At 53.7% G+C, this 21,861-nt stretch overlaps 1 protein-coding gene across 1 annotated transcript; it reads left to right on the forward strand.

Annotated features, from left to right (window-relative positions):
• The first annotated feature begins 18,296 nt into the window (after nt 1–18,296).
• Nucleotides 18,297–21,365, forward strand: LOC136473013 (cation/H(+) antiporter 15-like). The gene is made up of 3 exons (XM_066470712.1): nt 18,297–18,708; nt 18,807–19,820; nt 19,927–21,365. The coding sequence occupies exons 1-3, from the start codon at nt 18,526–18,528 to the stop codon at nt 21,184–21,186; spliced, it is 2,457 nt and encodes an 818-aa protein (XP_066326809.1). The 5' UTR covers nt 18,297–18,525; the 3' UTR covers nt 21,187–21,365.
• The last annotated feature ends 496 nt before the right edge of the window (nt 21,366–21,861 follow it).

Consider the following 21,861-nt stretch of genomic DNA (forward strand, 5'->3'; position numbering starts at 1 on the left):
GAAATTTATAGGTTGTTCTGGTGGACGCGTTGTTCTTGCTGGAGACTTTGGTGCCCCCCGGCGACTGTGGACGTGGTGACCATTGGCTCGCGTCGCGTCGCCCACGGCTGCGCTCGGCTCGCCAGGTCAGCCGTGAGCCCGCGGCTGCTTTCGCAGGTGCGTCTGACGTGGAGAGCCTCGCTGGCGGTGGAACGCGCCCACGCACGCACGCAAAAGCGTCCGGGCGGGAGGCAGCAGCAACCAGACAACAGCTGAACAGCATGCACCGCCAGGCTTCTCACCTGCGCTGTGCCGGCCACATAAATGCAAACCATCCGTCCGGCACGCGGCTGACGGCGACGGCGGCCCCGGCCCCCGGGTGGTTGGAGAAGGCTCCTCGCCGTGCGTGCCGCGCTTGGTTTCCTTGTTTCGCTTGCTCTCTTAACGGCTAAGCTTCCCTCTTCCCGCACACCACCACCAACCACGACGATGACGATGCGACGCGACGCGGCGCGATCCGTCCCGCTGCCCTGCCTGCCATTGCGCTCGGTCTCATCCGTCACCTCGCCTCACTCGTGGCGGGCTCCCCGGACGAGCGGATCGATCGGTCCCGCGTTGAAAGGGAGTTCTGAAGCATCGCATCTGCTGCATCTGCATGCGCGGGCGAGGTAGAGGAACAGTGGATGGACACGGAGCTCGCCGGCCGGTCATTTTCCGTGGACTGCTCACTGCAGCCTGCAGGCGGCCAGGCGTTTCTTTCAACGGCGGCTTGGCTGGCGCTTTTTTTTTTTTGGACCAACAAGTTTCTACGGGAATTAAAAACCTTTGGGACCGACATCTGACTTGCTCTCCTCTACTTGTGAAAATGACCGCGATGACTAATGACTTTTTTGAGACTCCAGCAGCTCTCGTTTTGAGGCTTTGTTTCCCGATCCAAGCACCTTAAACTGGCTCCCATAATACAAATTGGCTTTCTTTGATTACCTGTACAAGACTTTATGCAGCATAGCACTCTCCTCAAAAAAAAAAAAAAAAAAAAAAAAAAAAAAAAAAAAAAAAAACTTACTTGGAAAAGCAAGACTTCAGCTGCCGCCGCCGCTCGACACGCCGCCGCCCACCAGTTGCCGGCTGCGGTTCCTGCATCAAGCTACCGGCAGCTCGACTCGGCCGGTCTGGCCGGCGGTCGTCCAGTACGCTGCCATGGCCCCAGTCCCTTGGTGACCTGCTTCAGTGCCGGAAGTGACCCCCTGCAGATCATGCATGCAACCTGTTCGATGTTTTGCTGGACCAAGGAGGGGGGAAGATGGTGATGACCTCCTGACGGCTGTCCCCTGCGGTGACCCCCTGGTGGCTGACCTGCTATGGGATCCTCGTCGGACCTGGTGTCACGATTGGATTTCGACATCGGCTTGGTGTTCCAAGATGACGTTCGTCGACGTTTCAGATCATCGGTTCATCACCCCTTCCCAACCCCTGTTGGCTCTTTTTTTCTCCTCGTCACCTTCCGGCGTCATCTCTTTCGTCTCACGGAGGATTCTGTCGCACTCGCCCTCCAATCTTGTCTGGGTGGACGGGCCCTGGATTTCCACGTCAAGTTCATGAGCAACAATCATTTTCGTTTCTCCGTGTTCTCAAAGGAAGTTGGGTTTTTCATCTATAAATTGCGTCGTGTTATCAGCTCCACCTTTGATTGTTTTTTTCATCTCTAGAACAATGGCGCTCCCCACTGGGAATGCGAGAAACGTGCTTGGGAGATTGAAGAGGAAAAGAAATAGACTAAAGTCTGTTACACTAAGAAGGCTGCTCCCAAATCCCAGAAAAAGTCTCTTTTCATCCACACGTGATTGTTCACTCCCCCTCCAAAAAAAACCACCATGCGCTCTATTCAAGATTCAATCTCTTTTGGGTCTTTCTCAGCTCCAATTGCGCCTTCTGATCGCACTGTCTTTGGAAACACTGCTCTTCTCAATGTTGATCGTGTTCTTCGGGAGGAACAACAGCAACGGCCTAGTGCCATGCAGTGGCAGAACAAGAATCACGCTAAGCCATCCCTTTCCTTGCAAAGTGGATCTCAGGCCCAAGTTTCTAATTTCAAATCTGCTGTCAATGGGCTAGATTGCACTTGCTGCCTTAGACCGGGTCATGTAGCCCGGAAGTGCCCAGGAAAAATTCGTTGCTGGAAATGTTCCTATTTTGGCCACAAAAAAGGTTTGTGCTCCACAAGATCCGGTCCTATCTGGTTTTGGCAACAGAAATCTGCAGTAAATATGGAAGGCAATCAGGTCCCAAGTGGGCCACATGTCCAACCCTCGTTGATGGGTAAAGAGAAGCACCAGTACAACAGTGCCACTCCAGACTCTTCACCACACAATGCTCAACACCCAATTCAGCAGCCTGCTGCTCAGGGACAGGCTGCTGGTGGACAGAATGATGAAGCGATGATCGAGGATGTGAATGAAGAAGATGAGGATGAATGGCCAGCTTGGAATCCAGTAGTCCCTACTGATGTTGGACAGCAACTGCCACAGCACCCTGCAGTGCCACAGTATCATCTCGATTTGGAGCTTTCTGGTTCATCTATTCCCAGGGGGGATGGCCAAAACATTTCTCTAGATCAGATGGCTGAGAATGTTTTAGAGGATGGCAGCTCATCATCAAGTGACGCTACCTCAGTCGATGTGGAAGAACAGGCTAGATTTCTTGCTGCTTGTGCATGATGTGCTAATGTGCTGCTCTTGGGAAGAAAGGATATACTAACTGATGTCTTCACCAGAGCCTCTGATTGGCTTGCCATCACTGAACCAATCATTGTGGACAGGAATGCAGTCCAAGCAACTCTCCCTTGTGCACTAGTAGCCAATCATGGCTTGGAGATAGTACCTTGGAAGCTGGTTAATGATGCCATACCTTTGCAAATGTGGACAATATTCCTTGAAAGCAGGCGTGCTGCAAAACCAGCATCAACAGCCTTGATGCTGACTCAGGGAGGCCCAACTGATCCCAGCCCGCCTCAGTTTGAATCTGGTCTGGAGCAAAATAAACCCAACCCACCATCTGTGCGAGGCCGCAAAGGAAGAAGAACTGCAGTTAAGAAGAAGCTCGCCCTCCCCACAACGGTGTCATTAAGCAGCTCCAGCACCCCCCTGTCCCAGTCAAGTGTGCGTCGTAGTACGAGAAACTCTAACAAGGAAGGTTACTGTCCAGTCAAGTTAGCAGCTGACCCATCCAAGAAGCGCAAGATCTGTGCGGTAATGATTGATGAAGCTACAGGACAGACTGCTCCTATCTCCATCCCAGTGCTGCAAGATTGGGGTATCAAGTGTGGGGTTGATCCTAGCGATCTCACTGAAGATGTGCTCTTGGAGGCGCCTGCAGAACAAGTCTTCAATGATCAGTCTGATGCTTGATCCATTTGGGTCTTGTGCACACATTATGAACATCTTATTCTGTTTATGGATGATGGTTATCTATATCCTATCAGTGTATCGCCCCATCTGTCTGGTCATGCTAGTCATGCCAGTTGTTGTCTTCTCCCCTTTTTGGTTCCCTGATGAATACACGTAATTGGTATATACTATGTTGGAACATACGGGGGATCAATGCAACGGAGAAGTGGGATGCTGTCCGCGATAAAATAGAAGAAAGCGCCAGTTCTGTCATTTGCTTGCAAGAAATGAAGCGAGAATCTTTTGATATTACTTACATCAGGAAATTTGCCCCTCGTCGCTTTGATTGCTTTGACTTCATCCCATCAGTAGGTGCCTCGGGTGGAATTCTAGTTCTTTGGAACAGCGCTATCTTCACAGGCACCGTCCTTGATAAACAAAGCTTTGGTATGACAGTGAGTTTTAGTTCAGTGCATAACAATGATGTTTGGAAGTTGACAACGGTTTATGGCCCTTGTGATGAGCCAGCCCGCACAAATTTCATCAACTGGTTTCGCGACCATGACATTGATGACTTGGACAACTGGATTTTCTTAGGTGACTTTAACTTCTATAGATCCCTAAGTAACCGCAACAAGCCTGGTGGTAACTTGTCAGACACACTTGTTTTCAATGATGCTATTGGACATCTAGGTCTTGTTGAACTGCCCCTCTAAGGGGCGTGCTTTCACGTGAAGCAACATGCAGTCCAACCCACTCCTTGAGCAGCTTGATTGGTTCTTTACCTCACCTAACTGGACACTAGATTTTCCAAATACAGAGGTCCTCCCAATGGCAAAGATAACCTCCGATCATATCCCGTGCAAGATCACAATCAGTACCAGCATACCAAGGGGAAATCTATTCCGTTTTGAGAACTTTTGGGTACAGCAAGATGATTTTCTCTAGACAGTGTCAGAAGGGTGGTCCTCCCAGCAGTCTCTCACTGATGCAGCCAGGAATATCTCATCCAAATTCAAAGGATTACGTGCCAACCTCAAGAACTAGAGCAAGAACATATCCAATTTACGGCTTCTCATCAGAAACTGCAATCATGTCATATGCTTTCTTGATCAGCTGGAAGATAGACGTGGTCTCTTTAACCCGGAAGCTAACCTCAGGAATGTAGTCAAAAGGCAGCTACAGACTTGGCTACATTACAAAAACCTATATTGGCGAAAGCGCTACACAGTAAACAGAATCAAATTGGGAGATGAATGTACCGAGTTCTTTCATGGCATGGCAACCATATCCTATAGAAGAAACACCATCTCACAGATCTTGAATGAGCATGGAGCCTGGGTTCAGGAACATGAAAGCAAAGCCGGGCTTTTATGGACTTCTTACAGAAATCGAATGGGCACTACTTCCTCCCCCACCATGCTCTTTGATCTTGCTAGCATTATCACACCAGTAGAAGGGCTGGAGAATATAGCAGCAACAATCCTACCTATAGAGGTTGATTTAGTAGTCAAGCATATGCCCAATGACAAAGCTCCTGGCCCGGATGGTTTTAATGGATTATTCCTCAAGAAGTGTTGGAACATTGTTAAGAATGACTTCTATCTCTTGTGCACAGGTTTCTCTTTAAGCTTAGTCAACCTAGAGAGCATAAATAAGTCTTTCATCACTTTGGTGCCCAAGAAGAACAGCCTAGAAACAGTTAACGATTTCAGGCCTATTTCACTCATGAACATTTCCCTGAAGGTAATCACCAAAGTTTTAGCTGAGAGGTTACAATCAGTCATTCTACAAGTTGTACACCAAAACCAGTATGGATTCATTCGCTCTTGCACAATCCAAGATTGTCTAGCCTAGAGTTATGAGTACATTCATAAGTGCCAACAATCCAAACGTGAGATAATTATACTCAAGCTAGACTTCGAGAAGGCATTCGATACAGTGGAGCACTCGACAATCATTCAAGTCATGAGACATTTAGGCTTCCCAGAAAGATGGCTTACTTGGGTCCATGCAATTTTATCAACGGGGTCTTCTACAGTCTTGTTAAATGGAGTACCAGGGAAATATTTCAAGTGTAAGAGAGGTGTCCGCCAGGGTGACCCACTGTCACTGCTCTTATTTGTGCTAGCAGCTGAACTTCTGCAAGTTTTGATCAACCGAGCTGCATCTATGAACCAACTTACTGTACCAATCCCCCAACCTATGAGTGATTTCCTGATTGTTCAGTATGCGGATGATACTCTACTTCTTCTACAAGCTGATGCCAGTCAGTTATTCTTCCTCAAAGCATTGCTCCATAGCTTTGCAGCCTCGACTGGACTGCATGTCAACTACAGAAAGTCACACATGTACCCCATCAATGTCTCCTAGGAAAAGCTGCAGCACCTTGCTAGTACTTTTGGATGTGATATTGGCTCTATGCCATTCACATATCTTGGACTCCCTATGGGTGCAACTAAACTGCGCATGGAGGACCTCACACCGATGATGGATAGAGTGGAGAGGAGGCTCTCGGCTTGCTCGACCTGGTTATCTTATTCAGGGAGGCTACAGATGCTGAATTCAGCTATTACACCTATCACCACGTATGCAATGTGCATAGTCAAACTGCCTAAAGGAGTCATTGATAATATTGACCGCGCAAGAAAGCAATGTCTATGGCGTGGTAATGACGCTAATAGAAAGAAGGGTGGCAATTTGGTAGCTTGGGAAACTGTCATGATGCCGAAAGAAAAGGGGGGACTTGGTGTCCTAAACTTGAGATTGCATAATGACGCCCTGCTCATGAAGCATTTAAGTAAATTCTACAACAAAGCAAATCTCCCATGGGTTCAGCTAATATGGAGCAAATACTATACCCATAAAGTCCCACATGCTGCTAGAGAAGTCGGATCCTTTTGGTGGAAGGATGTGCTCAGGCTCAACATCATTTTTAGGGGTATTGCCAAATGTGAATTAGGCAATGGTGCTTCTGTTTGTTTCTGGGATGATATCTGGACAGACTCAGTGCTATCTCAGACATACCCAAGATTGGCCTCATTTGCTAGAAATGAAGATGCATCTGTCATGGAAATTATGGAAGTAGATGATTTGGACACTATCTTTTTCCTACCCCTCTCGCAGCAAGCCTGTGAAGAACTTGAGATGCTACAAGCTCATTTGGAAGATCAACCATATGATGAGGAGACAGCAGATCATTGGGTCCCAACCTAGGGGAACACCTACATAGCTCGTCGCTTCTACTCACAGGTGTTCAACAATCTTGATGCACACCCAGCCTACAAGATCGTCTGGAGATCCAGGTGTACTCCACGAGTGAAATTTTTTGCTTGGTTGGTTTTAGTTGATTGGCTCAATACCAAAACTATTCTATGAAGAAGACATCTCAATATCCAAGGTGACGCCATGTGTGTCATGTGTGATGCTAGAGAAGAGGAGACTCTTGATCACCTTTTCTTTGAATGCCAATTCGCAAAGGAGTGATGGGCAACCATTCAGATAGATTGGGATGTATCGCTATCGCTGCTGGACAGGTATACACAAGCTCATGAAGCTCATACCATTCCCTTCTTCACAGAGGCAACTCTGATAGCAGCGTGGGAGCTATGGAAGGTTCGTAACGACAAAGTGTTTCAGAGAAGAGATCCAACCCCGAGCTTATGGCTGTCGAATTTCATAAACCAATGTAATCTTCAGTCTATTCGTTTCAAGGATGATCTAAGATCATCCTTCTGTGTTTGGTTAGATGCTTTCAGTTAAGCTGCATGTAAGTAAACTATGTACCCTTGTTTTAAAAATTAATTAAAAGTCCTGCACTGTGGGGATCTCCTCCACAGTATTTTCGGTCAAAAAAAACCTAGAATTGCATCCTGTTATACGTTCAAAATTGGCGTATCCAGCTATGCAAGTAGCCCCAGCACCCGCTCTGCAGGCCACGTTCCATTCCTTGCAGCCGTTGTGCAAGCGCCTGCACCCGCTGTGCAGTGCCCCCACGCCCCTTCTCTTAGCTCGTGCCAACGACTGACCTGCACGCCGCCTTCGCGCAGGGGCTGCTGAAGAGCATGCCGCTGCCACATGGGAGCACGCCGTCGCTGCCCCCGCCGCACAGGAGCACGCCGTCGCCGCCCCCACCCATGGGAGCACGTGGAGGAGCACGCTGCCACCACGACATCGCCGTCACCGCATGGGCCGCCGAGGAGCACACCGTCGCCGCCCCTGCCGCATGGAAGCACGTGGAGCAACACGCCGCCAACACACATAGGCCACCGAGGAAGAGTAGCCTTGAAGATGTCGAGGAGGGTGGTCCAAGGTAGTCCATGGAACAGGCACAGCTCAGCAGCTCAGCAGAGGATGAAGTCGTGAGACTCACGACCAGACCAACCATCGTTGCTCTGCAAATACTCCTATTACTACTACTGATCTGAATAACCGAAACCAAACCTCCTTTAGACAGGGGGAAAAGAAGAAAAGGCAGTCTTTTTAACTACTGCCTTGATTGCAGGTGAAGAAGCAAACGAAAGTGGCTTGGCTAGGTTAGTCAGCACTAGTAGTCTAGTAGATAGCTCGAGTCGGTCCAAGGCTCTCTGATGTAGCGTAGGAGAACACAGGGATGATTCATGAATTGGAGGATCTCATGTAGAGTCAGAGAGATTCGGTGAGCGAGAGACTGCGAGAGGAAGAGCTAGGAGATGGTACGGTCGTGAAATGGTGAAAGGGTAACGTTACTGATATCACAAGAATAGATGGCCATATACATGTTATGCAATCAACCAAACATAGGCGATTATGCATTCCAACGTCTAATGCGGGCAACCAAACAGTGTGTTTATGCTGTGCAAAATTGAAACGCAAGACAACCAAACACTGCTTTGAAGCATAAGACTATGCTGGATTAGATATCTAATACTAGACTCTTATGCTGGCTACCGCAATGCGAGCAACCAATCGGACCCTTACGTATCTTAGGTGAATTAGAATTTGGATGCTTGGCTAAGATAGACCCTCCACCTGACCACTTCCATCTGCACTGCCCTGCAATTGCAAAGCTACAAAATGGGCCAAGAGTCTTTCGGCCCTTCTAGCTTAGCTGCTAGCCCAACCAATTCATCTGTTAGTCATACCATTTTTTCCCATCGCCACTGCCATTAGATGTGTATGGGATGAGTACACTTGAGCAAAGAGACATAATAAATTTTGTAGTTTACAATATTTTCGTTTAAAGGCATTTTAAAACCTAAATAGTCAATTTAATGCTCAAATCAACAAATACAGATCTGAATATTGTAGCAATTTTGTTAGGTATCCAAACAAAGGAAAAACTATGTTGTAGGTCTCTTTTTTCTCTATATTTTTCATATAATTTTATTTTCATTTGAGTTCATATTTAACAGTTATTATTTTTTAAGATGAGCCTGTACAAAAAAGAAATTCCACCAATTCAAATGGGTGGTAACCAAAATTTCGCTAGCTTAATTAGCAGCATGTACTTGCCATCACTTCAATCGACGGTAGTAGTATAGTTTTACAAATTTTGATTTAGACAATTTTTTTTTTGCAAAAACAAACTTATTAATATTATAGAAAATCACCTCCCCAAACTTATTGGCCTTATCTTCCTCAACTCCTGAGACACTGCCCAATGTCACCGCAGCCTCTGCCACAACACCAATATGTCATCACCGCATCATTCTTCCCCTCTCTGACATCTCATCACTGCCTCCTCTTCCATAGCCATTCACGTTGCTACCTAGCCCTTCTCCTCCCTAGCCACCTTGTCCTCATTGATGTCATTTGGCTTCGAGCTCATGTCTAATAGCCACAAGCCCATGACACTAGAATTGGTGGCTCATCCTAGTTGCACTCTTCTCCTTCGTTAGAAGGTGATGTGATACTGCCCACCTCCTTCTCTTCCCTGCATCATGGTCCTACCCCAAATCGTTGGCTACCGTCCTCTTCGATTCGCTCCTGGTGACGAGTGGAGGGGAAATCAAAAGTGGGTGTTCGACAAATGCAAGCATGAGATGAGGAAAGCGATTGGGGTAGTAGCTTGCATGTGGGCCAGTGTCAGGGCCCATGCAATTAGACTAGCGAGGTGTTGGTCACTAGCATATTATTTTTTTAGATTTCTCTCACTTCCACGTCACCTATAAATTGACATACATAGTTGTTCCCTATTTTCAATGGAGAACCACCTCTTAGGAGTGAGGGTGTCTCCATAAATAATGAGGGAAGGTGTCGGTGTTTCGGACCGGGGGGTCCTCAACCAACTAGTGAATTTGAACTGCGTGCTCCCGATTCTAGATGGTGATGCAAAGAGACACAAGGTTTATACTGGTTCGGGCAATCGTTGCCCTACGTCCAGTCTGAGAGATCGATCTTGTATTCCTTGCACCGAGGTGCTTGTAGTAGGGGGTTACAAGCTAGGTGAGAGAGGGAGCTGGTCCCAGGTCTCGGCAGGGTGTCGTATGGGCCGCTTGAGGCGCTGCTCTTAGGCAACTGGAATGTGCGTGTGTGTGTGTGTGTGTTACAAGGTGTTCTCCTCTATCCCCCCTTTCTAAGTGGCCCAAGTCCTCTCCTTTTATAGCTGAAGGGAGGACAAGGACAGTACATGTGCTAACTACACGGTGTCGTGCCAATAGGGGCGGCATGTCCGAGCCCTGTGCCTATTCCTGTGGCGGCGTGGTCGTCGGAGTGGTCCGTCCTTAGAGCACTGGGGCGGCATGGTAGTCCCATCCGATCCTATGCATCGTGGGAGCCCCGGGATTACCTCGGAGTGGGTGCGGCGGAGGACGTGCAAATCACTGTGGACGAACTGTGCGCGAGGCCGAGGCTTGATCGGCGTCGAGGCCGCACCGCAGTGGGGGGGTCTCGGTAGGCACAAACCCCAAGATAGCCGAGACCTTGGTGTACAGTGCTGAGGCCTCGAGTGGGTGGCTGATCCGGTGTGTCGGCTTGGAGGCGGTGATGACCCAGGGCAAGTTGTCTGTGCGATGTTGTTTTTGAGGCGGGGATCACGAGACACAGTGTAGTGTGGGCGCTGATCGTGGGCACAGCGTCAGAACACAGTGGCCGGTAATCCCCGCCGTGCCCTGTCCCAGTTGGTATGGCGTTGATGTGACCTCAGGTCCCATCGGCCATTCTGTGGCGTCGAGCCATTGTCCGGCTGAGATTGTGGGAGTGGTTGAAGTATTAATGAGACATGACGTGCTGTCGGGAGGGTCGGCCGAGGCTGGGGGGCGACGGGTCATGGACGAACCGGCCTCGAGCGATACGGAGAATGAGGCCTCGCGTGAGACAGAGATCGGGCTCCTTGCCAAGGCCTTCCGCAAGAGGCCTCGCGCGACACGGAAAATGCACCTCCTGCTGAGGCCTTCCGTGGGGAGCCTCGCACGAGACGAAGATCGTGTCCCCTGCCGAGGCCTCCCATGGAGAGCCTCGTACGAGGCGGAGATTGCATCAGGACGCCAAGACCTCCTGCGCGAGGCTCGAGGCGAGGAGGAGGGCTTGGTGGGCCTGGTCACGATGGGTGAGGGGTCCACGGCTTACCTTCTAGCTTTGTTTTTTATGGAACTTAAGCGACCCCTTTGATGTTCACTCAGGGTACCCCATTCTAAGGTACCCGATAGTAGCCCTGAGCCTCTGGGGGAGTGCGTGCACTCTCCCTGAGGGTTTGCTGAGGCTTGATTCATACCCGCTCCCGTAGGAATTGGGTTTTGTTTCTCGAGGTTCTGGTGGGTGCGTGCGAGCGCACCCGCCAGGTGTAGCCCCCGAGGCCCTGGAGGAGTGGAGTTACACCTCCAAGGGCTTTTTATTTTCATGTTTGAACAAGTAGTTCTTATCGCATTTGTCGAGCCCGTAAGCGCAAGTTCGGGTTGCGGGGGTCTCGACGAGGCTGCAGAAAAAGCCCTCCAGCCTCCGCATAGAGCGAGAGGTTCGTCAGGGTTCCCCCTGACTTTGGGTATGACCCTCACGCTTCCTTTCACTTGGAAGGAGGGGTGGAATGTGCCAGGCTACCCTCGATGGGCACGAGCATGGACACTTCCGGTGAGTCCGAGTGGAGGCCCATACCTCGTTCGCTAGGGGACGGCTATCGGTCCAGAGACGCACTCCAAGAGTACCAAAGGGTTTCTCTAGTGGGTGCCGAGGCCGTTTGCTGGGCCTCGGTGGCTCGGTGCCTCCCTACGATGGGATCCCATTCGGATACTTCCCTGTCGGTCTCGGACATGACTTAGGACGCCTCAAGCGACTGTTCGCTCAGGCCTGGGCCATTCGTAGGCTCACCCCGAAGTCATCCCTAACTCTGTTGCCCTGGGGCGGCTGTCGAAACCTCTTGGAGGCCCAGCCTTCGAACCCCTAGACCGTAATGGGCTCGGTGCCCTTTATCGTGTTTTGTAATGAAACCTCTAGCGTGGGCTTGGACCATTTGTCTTGGTCTTGGGTGCAAGAGGAGCCCCCGAGCCTCCGCCTGGAGCAAGAGGGTGGTCGGGGGTCCCTTGACTTTTTTATCCGACCCTCACATATCCTTTTTGTTTGGACGGAGAGTTTGTTTGCCGAGCCCATTCTGGTCTCGACAAGGTTGCAGGAAGAGCCCCTAGCCTCTGCGTGGAGCGAGAGGGCCGTTGGGAGTTCCCCTAACTTTTTATACGCCCCTCGCGCGTGAGGGTTTGTTTGCCGAGGCCCCTTTTGGGCGCGAGCCCGAGTTGTGGGGTCTTGGCATATTTGCAGGAAGAGCCCCCTAGCCTCTGCACAGGGTGAGAGGATCATTAGGAGCTCTCCTGTCTTTTTGTACGACCCTCATGCTTCCTTTTCGCTCGGAAGGAGGATTTGTTTTGCCGAGCCCCTTTGAGTGCGAGCCGGGGTTGCTGGGTCTCGGTAAGGTTGCAGGAAGAGCCCCCTAGCCTCTGCATAGAATGAGAAGGCCATCGGGGGTTCCCCTGACTTTTTGTGCAACCCTCACGCTTCCTTTTTACTCAGAAGGAGGGGTGGAATGTGCCTCGCTACCCTCAGTGGGCACGAGCGGTGGCACTTCCGGTGAGCTGTTATCGGGTAGTCCGAGTGGAGGCCCGTACCCCATTCGCTAGAGGACGGCTAGCGGTCCAGAGACACACTCCAAGAGTACCAGAGGATTTCTCTAGTGGGTGTCAAGGCCGTTCACTGGACCTCGGTGGCTCAGTGCCTCCCTACGGTGGGATCCCATTCGGAGACTTTCCTCCGGTCTCGGACACGACTTTGGGCGTCCCAAGCGTTTCGCTTGCTTGGGCCTCGGCCCCGTATGGGCTCGCCCACGGTCATCCCTAACTCTGTTATCCTGGGGCGGCTGTCGAAACCCTTTGGGGCCTAGCCTTCGAACCCCTGGATCGTAATAGGTTCAGAGCCCGGTTCCTTCATACGAAAGGAATAGGCCGTAGGGAATATCTTCCCTATTGGCTCGGCATGGGCGGCACGCCTTTTGAGGCGGTTTCATGGGGAGTCGAAACGATGCCTGCTGCCGTAGTGGCTGAGCGTGACGTGGTGGATGGAATGTAACTATCCTCGCATTTAATGCAGGAGACGTGGGCGCGTGGGCTGGTGAAATCGGCTCATGGTTAACCGCGCCGGATCAGGGGGAAAACCTCCCTGATTTCGTCGCCCGTTCGTTTCGCCTCCTCCCTGCATAAATACCCAAAGAGTCTCGCCCCTCCTCGTCTTACCTTGCCTGTATCAGCACAGCCTCTGTCGAGCCGTCGCTAGAGCAGCAGGTGCTGGGAAGAAGAGGAGAGAAGAGCAAGCCTAGGGAGAAAGCGAGAAAAAAGTGAGAGCGTGGGAGAGAGAGAAAAAACTCACCGTCGCACCCGATTCCTCCATCGCACCCATGGCTGGCGACATCATCATTGTCGAGGTAGACCCCTGGGACCCGTCGGACATCACCGAGGAGATGCTTCAGTCGCTTGTCGACGGTGGACTCCTTCGCTCGGTGACAGACCCCACTAGGCCAGAGTGGATTGCTCCGTACGGTGAGCCAGAGCTAAGGCCTCATGATGGCTATGTCGTGAGCTTTGTCTCCTTCCACGAGCGCGGCCTCGGCGTCTTAGCGGACCGGTTCATGCGGGCGCTCCTGCACTACTACGGCGTGGAGCTCCACAACTTCAATCCCAATTCCATCGCTCAGGCGGCTATCTTCGTTGCCATCTGTGAGGGGTATTTTGGGATTGCTCCCCATTGGGAGTTATGGCTCCACCTATTCCGGGCAGGGCATACTACCAAGCCGACGGGCACGTCGGGTAAGAGGAAGGCGACGAGGGCCGGCGGCTGCACTCTCCAAGTGCGTTAGGACCACCTACACCTCTATATCCTAGCCCAACTCACGTCCTCCAATCGCCGATGGTACACGAGTTGGTTCTACCTCTGCAACAACGACGGAGGACTTCCCCCTTACACTGGGCGAATTGTGGAGAGTTGCCCGGAGAGATGGAAGTACGGTGTCCCGAAGGATGACCAGCCTAAGCTGCAGCCGCTTCTGGATGGGTTGGCGAGGCTGTGGGGCCACGGTCTTACCGTGGCTATGGTCGTGGCCGCCTTCCACCACCGGAGGGTGCTGCTGCTGATGGCACGACACCGGCGGCTGTTCGAGATGAAGCCGGGTGAGCCTATTGAGGGCACCCGGATGTCCTCCTCTGCCCTTTCCGATGAGGAGATTCTTCGTTGAGTGGGGGAGATGGTCGAGATGAAGCTGAGGGGCGGCAACTTGACCCCTATCGCGATGCGGCCATCGTGGGGGTTCCTCTCGCTGGTAAGTCATGCGCCGCTGTAGCCTCCGAGCCTCCTCAATCTCCTCTTACCCCTTGTTTCCTTATGTATGTCCATCATTCCTGTAGGGGATGAGGGATGTGCGCTCCTCTCCTCTGCCCGTTCTTGAGGACGCGAGGCGGCGGGCGATCAACCGCGCGCACGCCAACGCGCAGAAAAAATGGAAAGACGCCAAGGCGGCGAAATGCATGAAGCAACTCCTCGCGCGTGAGGAGTTGGATAAGCGCCGCCGTCAACAAAGGAAGGAGGGTCTCCCGCTGGAGGAATCCCCATCGACGTCACTGTCGATGGAGGCCTCGGACGGGGATGACGGGGGCGAGGCGGGGCGAGGTCCCCTGGACCACCTTCTTGACGTAGTGGAGGTGGTGCTCGGGGCACTGGCCAGTAGCCCGGCACTCCCGGGAGGGGGAGGAGAAGCGGACCCGGGGCCGGTGGTTGCCCGCTCTGGGGCCGAGGCCGACACGCCCGAGGCGCGGGCGTTGGGCAAACGCGCCATCAGCTCGGTGAGCTCGGCGGCCGTGGTGGAGCGAGTGGCGGTGGAGATGGCGCCACCGCCCCCATAAAGGACCGAAGGGGTGCCGGGGTCCATTAAGGACCGACCGACGCCGATGGATACGGAGGCGACGCCTCTGCCGCCGCCTCCGCCGTGCGGACGAGGTTCGTCATGGCGAAACGGTTGCCGCCCCGTTCAAGGTTAGTGTATTTTTGGCGGGGGTCACGGTGCATTCCGTTCGCCTTTTTGGTCTCGCGCTGACCCTATAGGTTATTTTTCCTTAGTCGGAAGCGGCCTGCGGACGAGCTCCCCTTGGCTCCCCTTAAGGCGCTTAAGGCGAGCCCCGACTCCTCCGCCCACTGGGTGCCGGAGGCACAAGCCGCTATCCAACGCGGCGCGGCGTCGGCGAGGGTCGACCCAAAGGGGCCAGCCGCCCAAGGAGGGGTTGCCGAGGCGGCCCCTACATAGACGAGGGAGGGAGCGCTTCCGCCTCGTGGGGGCGAGACTCACGAGTCAGATGGGGCCGGCATGCCCTTGGTTGCCGAGGCCCCTAGGGTCTCCAAGGCTGAGGCGATGGAGGCCACGGCGCCCACGACCGCCGAGACCGCAGTGGCCACGGTCGGTGCCTCTGCGTCTGCCGAGGCCACGATGGCGGAGGCCGAAGCCCCCGAGACCGCCGAGGCCATAATTGCAGAGGCCGGAGCCCCCGAGATCACCAAGGCCATCGTGATGGCGGCAAGGCTATCTGTCCAGGAGGCGGAGATGCAGGCGGTGGAGGCCTCGGTGGCGCCCTTGGTTCAGGGCCCGCCGTTGTTGCGAGAGAGCGCCCGGGAGGCAGAGGTCTATCCGATCTCCTCCGACGATACTTCCCGGGCATGGGAGGTGGTCGACGCCGAGGAGACCGATGCCATGGAGCAGCCGACGCCGCTCTTAGACGAAGGAAACTCGGCCCTCGTGCAGGTGTCTCCATAAATAATAAGGGAAGGTGTCGGTGTTTTGGACCGGGGGGTCCTCAACCAACTAGTGAATTTGAACTGCGTGCTCCCGATTCCGGATGGTGATGCAAAGAGACACAAGGTTTATACTGGTTCGGGCAATCGTTGCCCTATGTCCAGTTTGAGAGATCGATCTTGTATTCCTTGCACCGAGGTGCTTGTAGTAGGGGGTTACAAGCTAGGTGAGAGAGGGAGCTGGTCCTAGGTCTCGGCAGGGTGTCGTATGGGCCGCTTAAGGCGCTGCTCTCAGGTGTCGTGTGTGTTACAAGGTGTTCTCCTCTGTCCCCCCTTTCTAAGTGGTCCAAGTCCTCTCCTTTTATAGCTGAAGGGAGGACAAGGACAGTACATATGCTAACTACACGGCGTCGTGCCAACAGGGGCGGCATGTCCGAGCCCTGTGCCTGTTCCTATGGCGGCGTGGTCATCGGAGTGGTCCGTCCTTGGAGCACTAGGGCAGCGTGGTAGTCCCATCCGATCCTGTGCGTCGTGGGAGCCCCGGGATTAGCTCGGAGTGGGTGTGGCGGAGGACGTGCAAATCACTGTGGACGAACTGTGCGCGAGGTCGAGGCTTGATCGGCGTCGAGGCCGCACCGCAGTGGGGGGGTCTCGGCAGGCACGAACCCCAAGATAGCCGAGACCTTGGTGTACAGTGCCGAGGCCTCGAGTGGGCGGCTGATCCGGTGCGTCGGCTTGGAGGCGGTGATGACCTGGGCCAAGTTATCTATGCGATGTTGTTTTCGAGGCGAGGATCGCGGGACACAGTGTAGTGTGGGCGCTGATCGTGGGCACAGCGTCAGAACACGGTGGCCGGTAATCCCCGCCGTGCCCTGTCCCAGCTGGTATGGCGTTGATGTGACCTCAGGTCTCGTCGGTCATTCTGTGGCATCGAGCCATCGTCCGGCTGAGATTGCGGGAGTGGTTGAAGTATTAATGAGACATGACGTGCTGTCGGGAGGGTCGGCCGAGGCTGGGGGGCGACGGGTCGCGGACGAACCGGCCTCGAGCGACACGGAGAATGAGGCCTCGCACGAGACGGAGATCGGGCTCCTTGCCGAGGCCTTCCGCGAGAGGCCTCGCGCGACACGGAAAATGCACCTCCTGCCGAGGCCTTCCATGGGGAGCCTCGCACGAGACGGAGATCGTGTCCCCTACCGAGGCCTCCCGTGGAGAGCCTCGCGCGAGGCGGAGATTGCGTCAGGACGCCAAGACCTCCTACGCGAGGCTCGAGGCGAGGAGGAGGGCTTGGTGGGCCTGGTCGCGGTGGGTGAGGGGCCCACGACTTACCTTCTAGCTTGGTTTTTTGATGGGACTTAAGCGACCCCTTTGATGTTCGCTCGGGGTACCCCGTTCTAAGGTACCCGACAGAAGGTGGAAGATGTGATATCTCTTCTCAGTGGCAGAACCGAGTGTGGCCAGCAGGGGCCATGCCCCCCCTAACGCAATGCAATAAATAGTACGGACATGCACTCAGTCTAGGCCACATTCTCCAAAGGTCACTAACCTGCTGCAGGACCTCCTTGACACACAAGTGACCCACCATGCCCAGACTAACGACTTCACGATTAACATGTGGGACATGTCCTTGGCACCACCATCTGGCCAACGAGTTCGCGGGGGTTCGACCATGTTTAGCCGCCCTCTAATTAAAACTTCTTGTTCCGCCACTCTCTTCTTCAAAAGCAGTTCAGATAGAGAATGTATTGTGAGAAGTTGGATCCCTGCTTTATTCATGCGCAAGAGATGATGGACCGTTAAAAATTGTATATGCTTGACCCACATAGTTTAAGCAATATGCTAGAGACAAACCATTGGAGGAATACTCTTTTTTACTACTCCATCCGTTATAAATTATAAGTTATTCTAGGTTTTTTAGTTACATAGTAAAACTATGCATTTAGACAAAGTGTAATCGTAATTTATAATATAAACTATGTACCTAAAAAATCTAAGTTAACTTATAATTTGAAACAAATGGAGTATATGTTTATATGAGCCGGAGAAGCCCTTGTAGGCGACACCAACTCCAGATATGGAGGTGCATATGTCTGTGTAACCTTATAAGTTAACTAATTAGGGGAAAAACGAAATCCTTCCTAAATAAAAGCCCATCAAACAAAAATGCACAAAAATAATAATTAAGGTGCCCAAATCAAAGTGTTGCATCCTCGAAAAAAAAGAATCAAAGCATTTGAAAACAGGAATGCTAAACAACACCCATGCGTTTTACATCCATCTCACACACGAATTTTTCTGAAGTATACATGTGATGTTCGTATAGTATACATGTGATGTTCTATGATACTTCTATGATGTTTTTCGCGATGTTCGCATGGTGCACAAGTGATGTTCTACGAATTCGGGTGCTAATTGGCCAAAAAACACACGAATAATACCTGACTAATAGACGCTCTGATGTTCTATTATGTATTATGTGATGTTCTATTATGTATTGTGTAATATTCTATTATGTATTCTGTGATGTTGTACAAAATCGTGTGTTAGTTGAAAAAAAAAAAACGAAGTGTGATATAGACATTCTCGACACCGTTCAATTCAGGTGACACGCAAGCAAGCAAGCGCCGGTGGTTGCCTATTCGGCTATTTCAGAGCGTCTTCCGGGCCACGGCCACGAAAGTCATGGCCGTCCCTCCAATATGGACGGAAAATGCCCAGAACCAAACTACCGCATGCAAGACCGCTGCATGCTCGCTCGCCGCAGTACGCCCGGAGTTGAATCCGTTTAGACGACTGCCTGCCTGAGGAGACGAGCCTGCTTGCCGATCGCCGTACCTACTGGCGGAGAAGTTCCATTCCGGAGCAAGCTGAGCTATCTAGCACTCGATCGGGGCCCTCGGCGGCGGCGGCCGACTGCCGGGGCTGCACAATGGCTAGATCTTTCAACATTTGCCCGCAGATCGACCCCTTGGTGACCACGCGCGTCCCCGGCGTCGCCCTCGACATGCTGTTCCTCGTTATCATCCAAGCGCTCGCCGTCATCTTCCTCGCCAAGTTCATCCACCTCTTCCTCCGACGCTACAACCAGCCCAGCGCAGTCTCTCAGATCCTCGTACGTACGCGCGTGTCTCCAGAGTGTCGATCTGCGGTTAACTTCCTGGATGCTCCATCTGAAACTGCTGCCATGGCCGCGATCTGTTTTAATTTCAGGCCGGCGTTGCTGTGGGCGGCATGGGCCTGCGCAACGCCATCCTGCACGTGGACGTGGACGACGTCGAGGACATGTACGGCGGCTACATCTGCGCGGCGCGCGTCGTGTACATGTTCCTCGTCGGCCTCGACCTGGACCTCGCCGCACTGCGGAACGCCACGCGCCGGTGCGTCGCCCTAGCCTACGCGACCGTGGCCGCCAGCCTGCTCGTGGCCGCCATCGTGTCCACGGGGATGTACGGCAGCATGATGCACTCCCCTGTGAAGACGCCCGAGCTGCTCGCCGCCACCCTCATGCTCGCGATCACCAACACCTCGTCCATCACCGTCGCGCGCGTCGCCGATGAGCTCAACCTCACGGTGACGGAGAACGGGCGGCTCCTCGTCGCCGCGGCCATCATCACGAACCTCATCTGCGTCGTCGGCGACGCCGTCCTGTCGTCCACGGCGCTGGCCAAGGAGAAGAGCCAGGACCTGTACCACTCCTCGCCCCAGATCAAGAAGGGCTTCCTGGCGCTCGCCGTGGCAGGCGTCGCCGTGTGGCAGGTGCGCCCCATCGTGACGCGCATCAACCAGCGTAACGTCGGACAGCACCACGTCAGGACCCGCCACCTGGTGGCCATACTCTTCGGCATCTGGTTCATCAGCAACATCCAGCAGCTGCTGGGGTTCGACGGGATGCCGACCAGCCTCGCGCTGGGGATGGCGTTCCCGAGGGAAGGCCCCGCCGCGCGGTCCGTCGCCGACGCGCTTGTGCCCCCCGTCAACGGCTTTGTCCTGCCTTTCTACTTCGCCACCATCGGGATGAGGCTCGACTACAACTCCATGTCCGGCGCCATCATCGTGCCCGGCCTGCTCCTGACGCTGCTCGGCCTGGTGGCCAAGGCCATCGGCGCCGCGTCCGCATCCACGTACCTCAACATCCCAATCTCCGACGCGCTCCGCTACAGCGTCCTGCTCAACGTCAAGGGACACGTTGACACCATGAACATGAAGTTCGCCAAATCGGAAGGGGTTGGTAGCTAGTACTGTCCTAGTATAATCATGCTCCATATCCGTATACCAGGCGAGCTAGCACGGTTATATCTATCTAATCGTGGTGGTCGATCGGCCGATGCAGGTGTGGGCGGAGCAGGCGCTGTACGCGATGATCATCGGCAACCTGATCAGCACCGTCATCGCCGGGCCAGCCGCCGCCGCGGTTCTGCGCAGGGAAAAGGAGGAGTACAGGACCAGGCACCAGGCCATGGAATCGCTGGGCGCAGAGCAGGAGCTGCGCATGCTCGTCTGCGCCCACAGCGCGCACGCCGCGCCCGGCGTCCTAAGCCTGGTGGAGCTCCTGGTGATCACGCCCCAGGAGCAGCCGGCCGTCCCAGTCCTCCATTTCTTCGAGCCCCCCCGCGACCGATCCGCCCGGACGCCGTACCACCAGCAGGTGCGGGGCGACGAAGCCGCCGAGGGGAAAGGCGGCCCCGATCCCGTGACGCAGATGAACATGGTGGTCGACGTGTTCTCCAAGACGACGGGCATCTTCTTCCGCCAGATCGACGTGGTGAGCCTCGGCGCGTCTCGGGACGCGGCCGTCGCGTGCCGCGGCGCGGAGGAAGCGCACGCCGGTCTGCTGCTCCTCCCCTGCTACAAGGAGCAGCGGTTCGACGGCAAGATGGCGTGCCGCCTCGAGGAGCGGTGGAAGCTGAACCACGACGTGCTGGAGCGGGCGCCCTGCACCGTGGGGCTCCTCGTTGACCGCCCGTACCGGTGCAGCGGCACCAGCTTCCAGACGCCCATCGGCATCGCCCCGGAGACCGGGAGGACACTGGTGCACCCGTGCAGCGACCGGACGGTGACGCACGTGATCGCGGCCGTGTTCCTGGGCGGGCCCGACGACCGCGAGGCGGTGTCGTTCGCGTGCCGGCTCGCGGAGCACCCGGCCATCGGGCTGACGGTGTTCCGGTTCGTGAAGCGCAGCACGTACGACACCGTGACGTCCTCCACCTCCCGCGCCGCCGCCGCGGAGGAGGCCGGCGGCGACAAGCTGGACGTGCCGTTCCAGGAGGGCGACGTGGACGAGCGGTTCCTGTGGCGGTTCTACGAGAACTACGCGTCGCGGGAGCTGGCCATGTACGTGGAGAAGGTGGTGGAGAGCCCAACGGACGTGGTGGAGACGCTGGAAGGGATGGCCGGGATGTTCTCGCTGGTGGTGCTGGGGCGGGGCGGGCGGCAGCCGGTGGAGCTCATGGCCGGGCTGGAGCGGTGGTCGGAGGGCGGCAGCGAGATAGGGCCCGTGGGAGAGATCCTGGCGTCCAACGAGTCGCTGGAGATGGGCTCCGTGCTCGTCATGCAGCAGCACACGGTGGCGATCCCGCCGCCATGCCAATGAAGTCAGATTTCACAGGACAGCAGCAGAACAGCTTGTGTATACTTAGATTTCTGGAGTAGGAAAATGGATCTTCTTCGGTTGCCCATTCAGAGTAGTGGATATCCTACAGAATTGGACTTTTTGTATTGTGGACATTTGTATGAAAACAGTTTCCTTCAGCTTCAGGGCTTGAAGCTGAACGGTTGATCTGACAATTATTGGTAGCACATCATAGATATCCAAATCATATTCTGAACTCTGATAGCACAGCATATATTTCACCAATCGTATTCTGAAAATGTGTAAATACATATGGAATTGTCTACAACCCTGACAAACAGAAATGAATTATACAAGCAGAATGATCCCCAACTTTTTTTTCTCGAATACGCAAAAGATTTGCTTATCATTGTAATTAAGAAGAAGAGTTTAACCATACACACGAGACGCTTCTAATGAGCGTCCTAGGAGGACTTACAGTTGTGACTGGACCTTCCTAGCAGACTATTTCGAACTTCGATCCCCACCTGAACTCCCTGAAGCAGATTTTGGAAACAGTAGCGCCACGAATTCGAATTGTACATGTACTAGCCTGCTCCCTAAACACTGAAGCTGACAAGTATCAAATATCAATCAGTCGGTGTTGAATTAAAAAAAAACATCTGCATCAAAAGCATCCACGAAACTGGAATTGGC

The sequence above is a fragment of the Miscanthus floridulus genome, chromosome 8 (assembly GCF_019320115.1).
Source record: "Miscanthus floridulus cultivar M001 chromosome 8, ASM1932011v1, whole genome shotgun sequence".
NCBI classification, from domain to species: Eukaryota; Viridiplantae; Streptophyta; class Magnoliopsida; order Poales; family Poaceae; genus Miscanthus; species Miscanthus floridulus.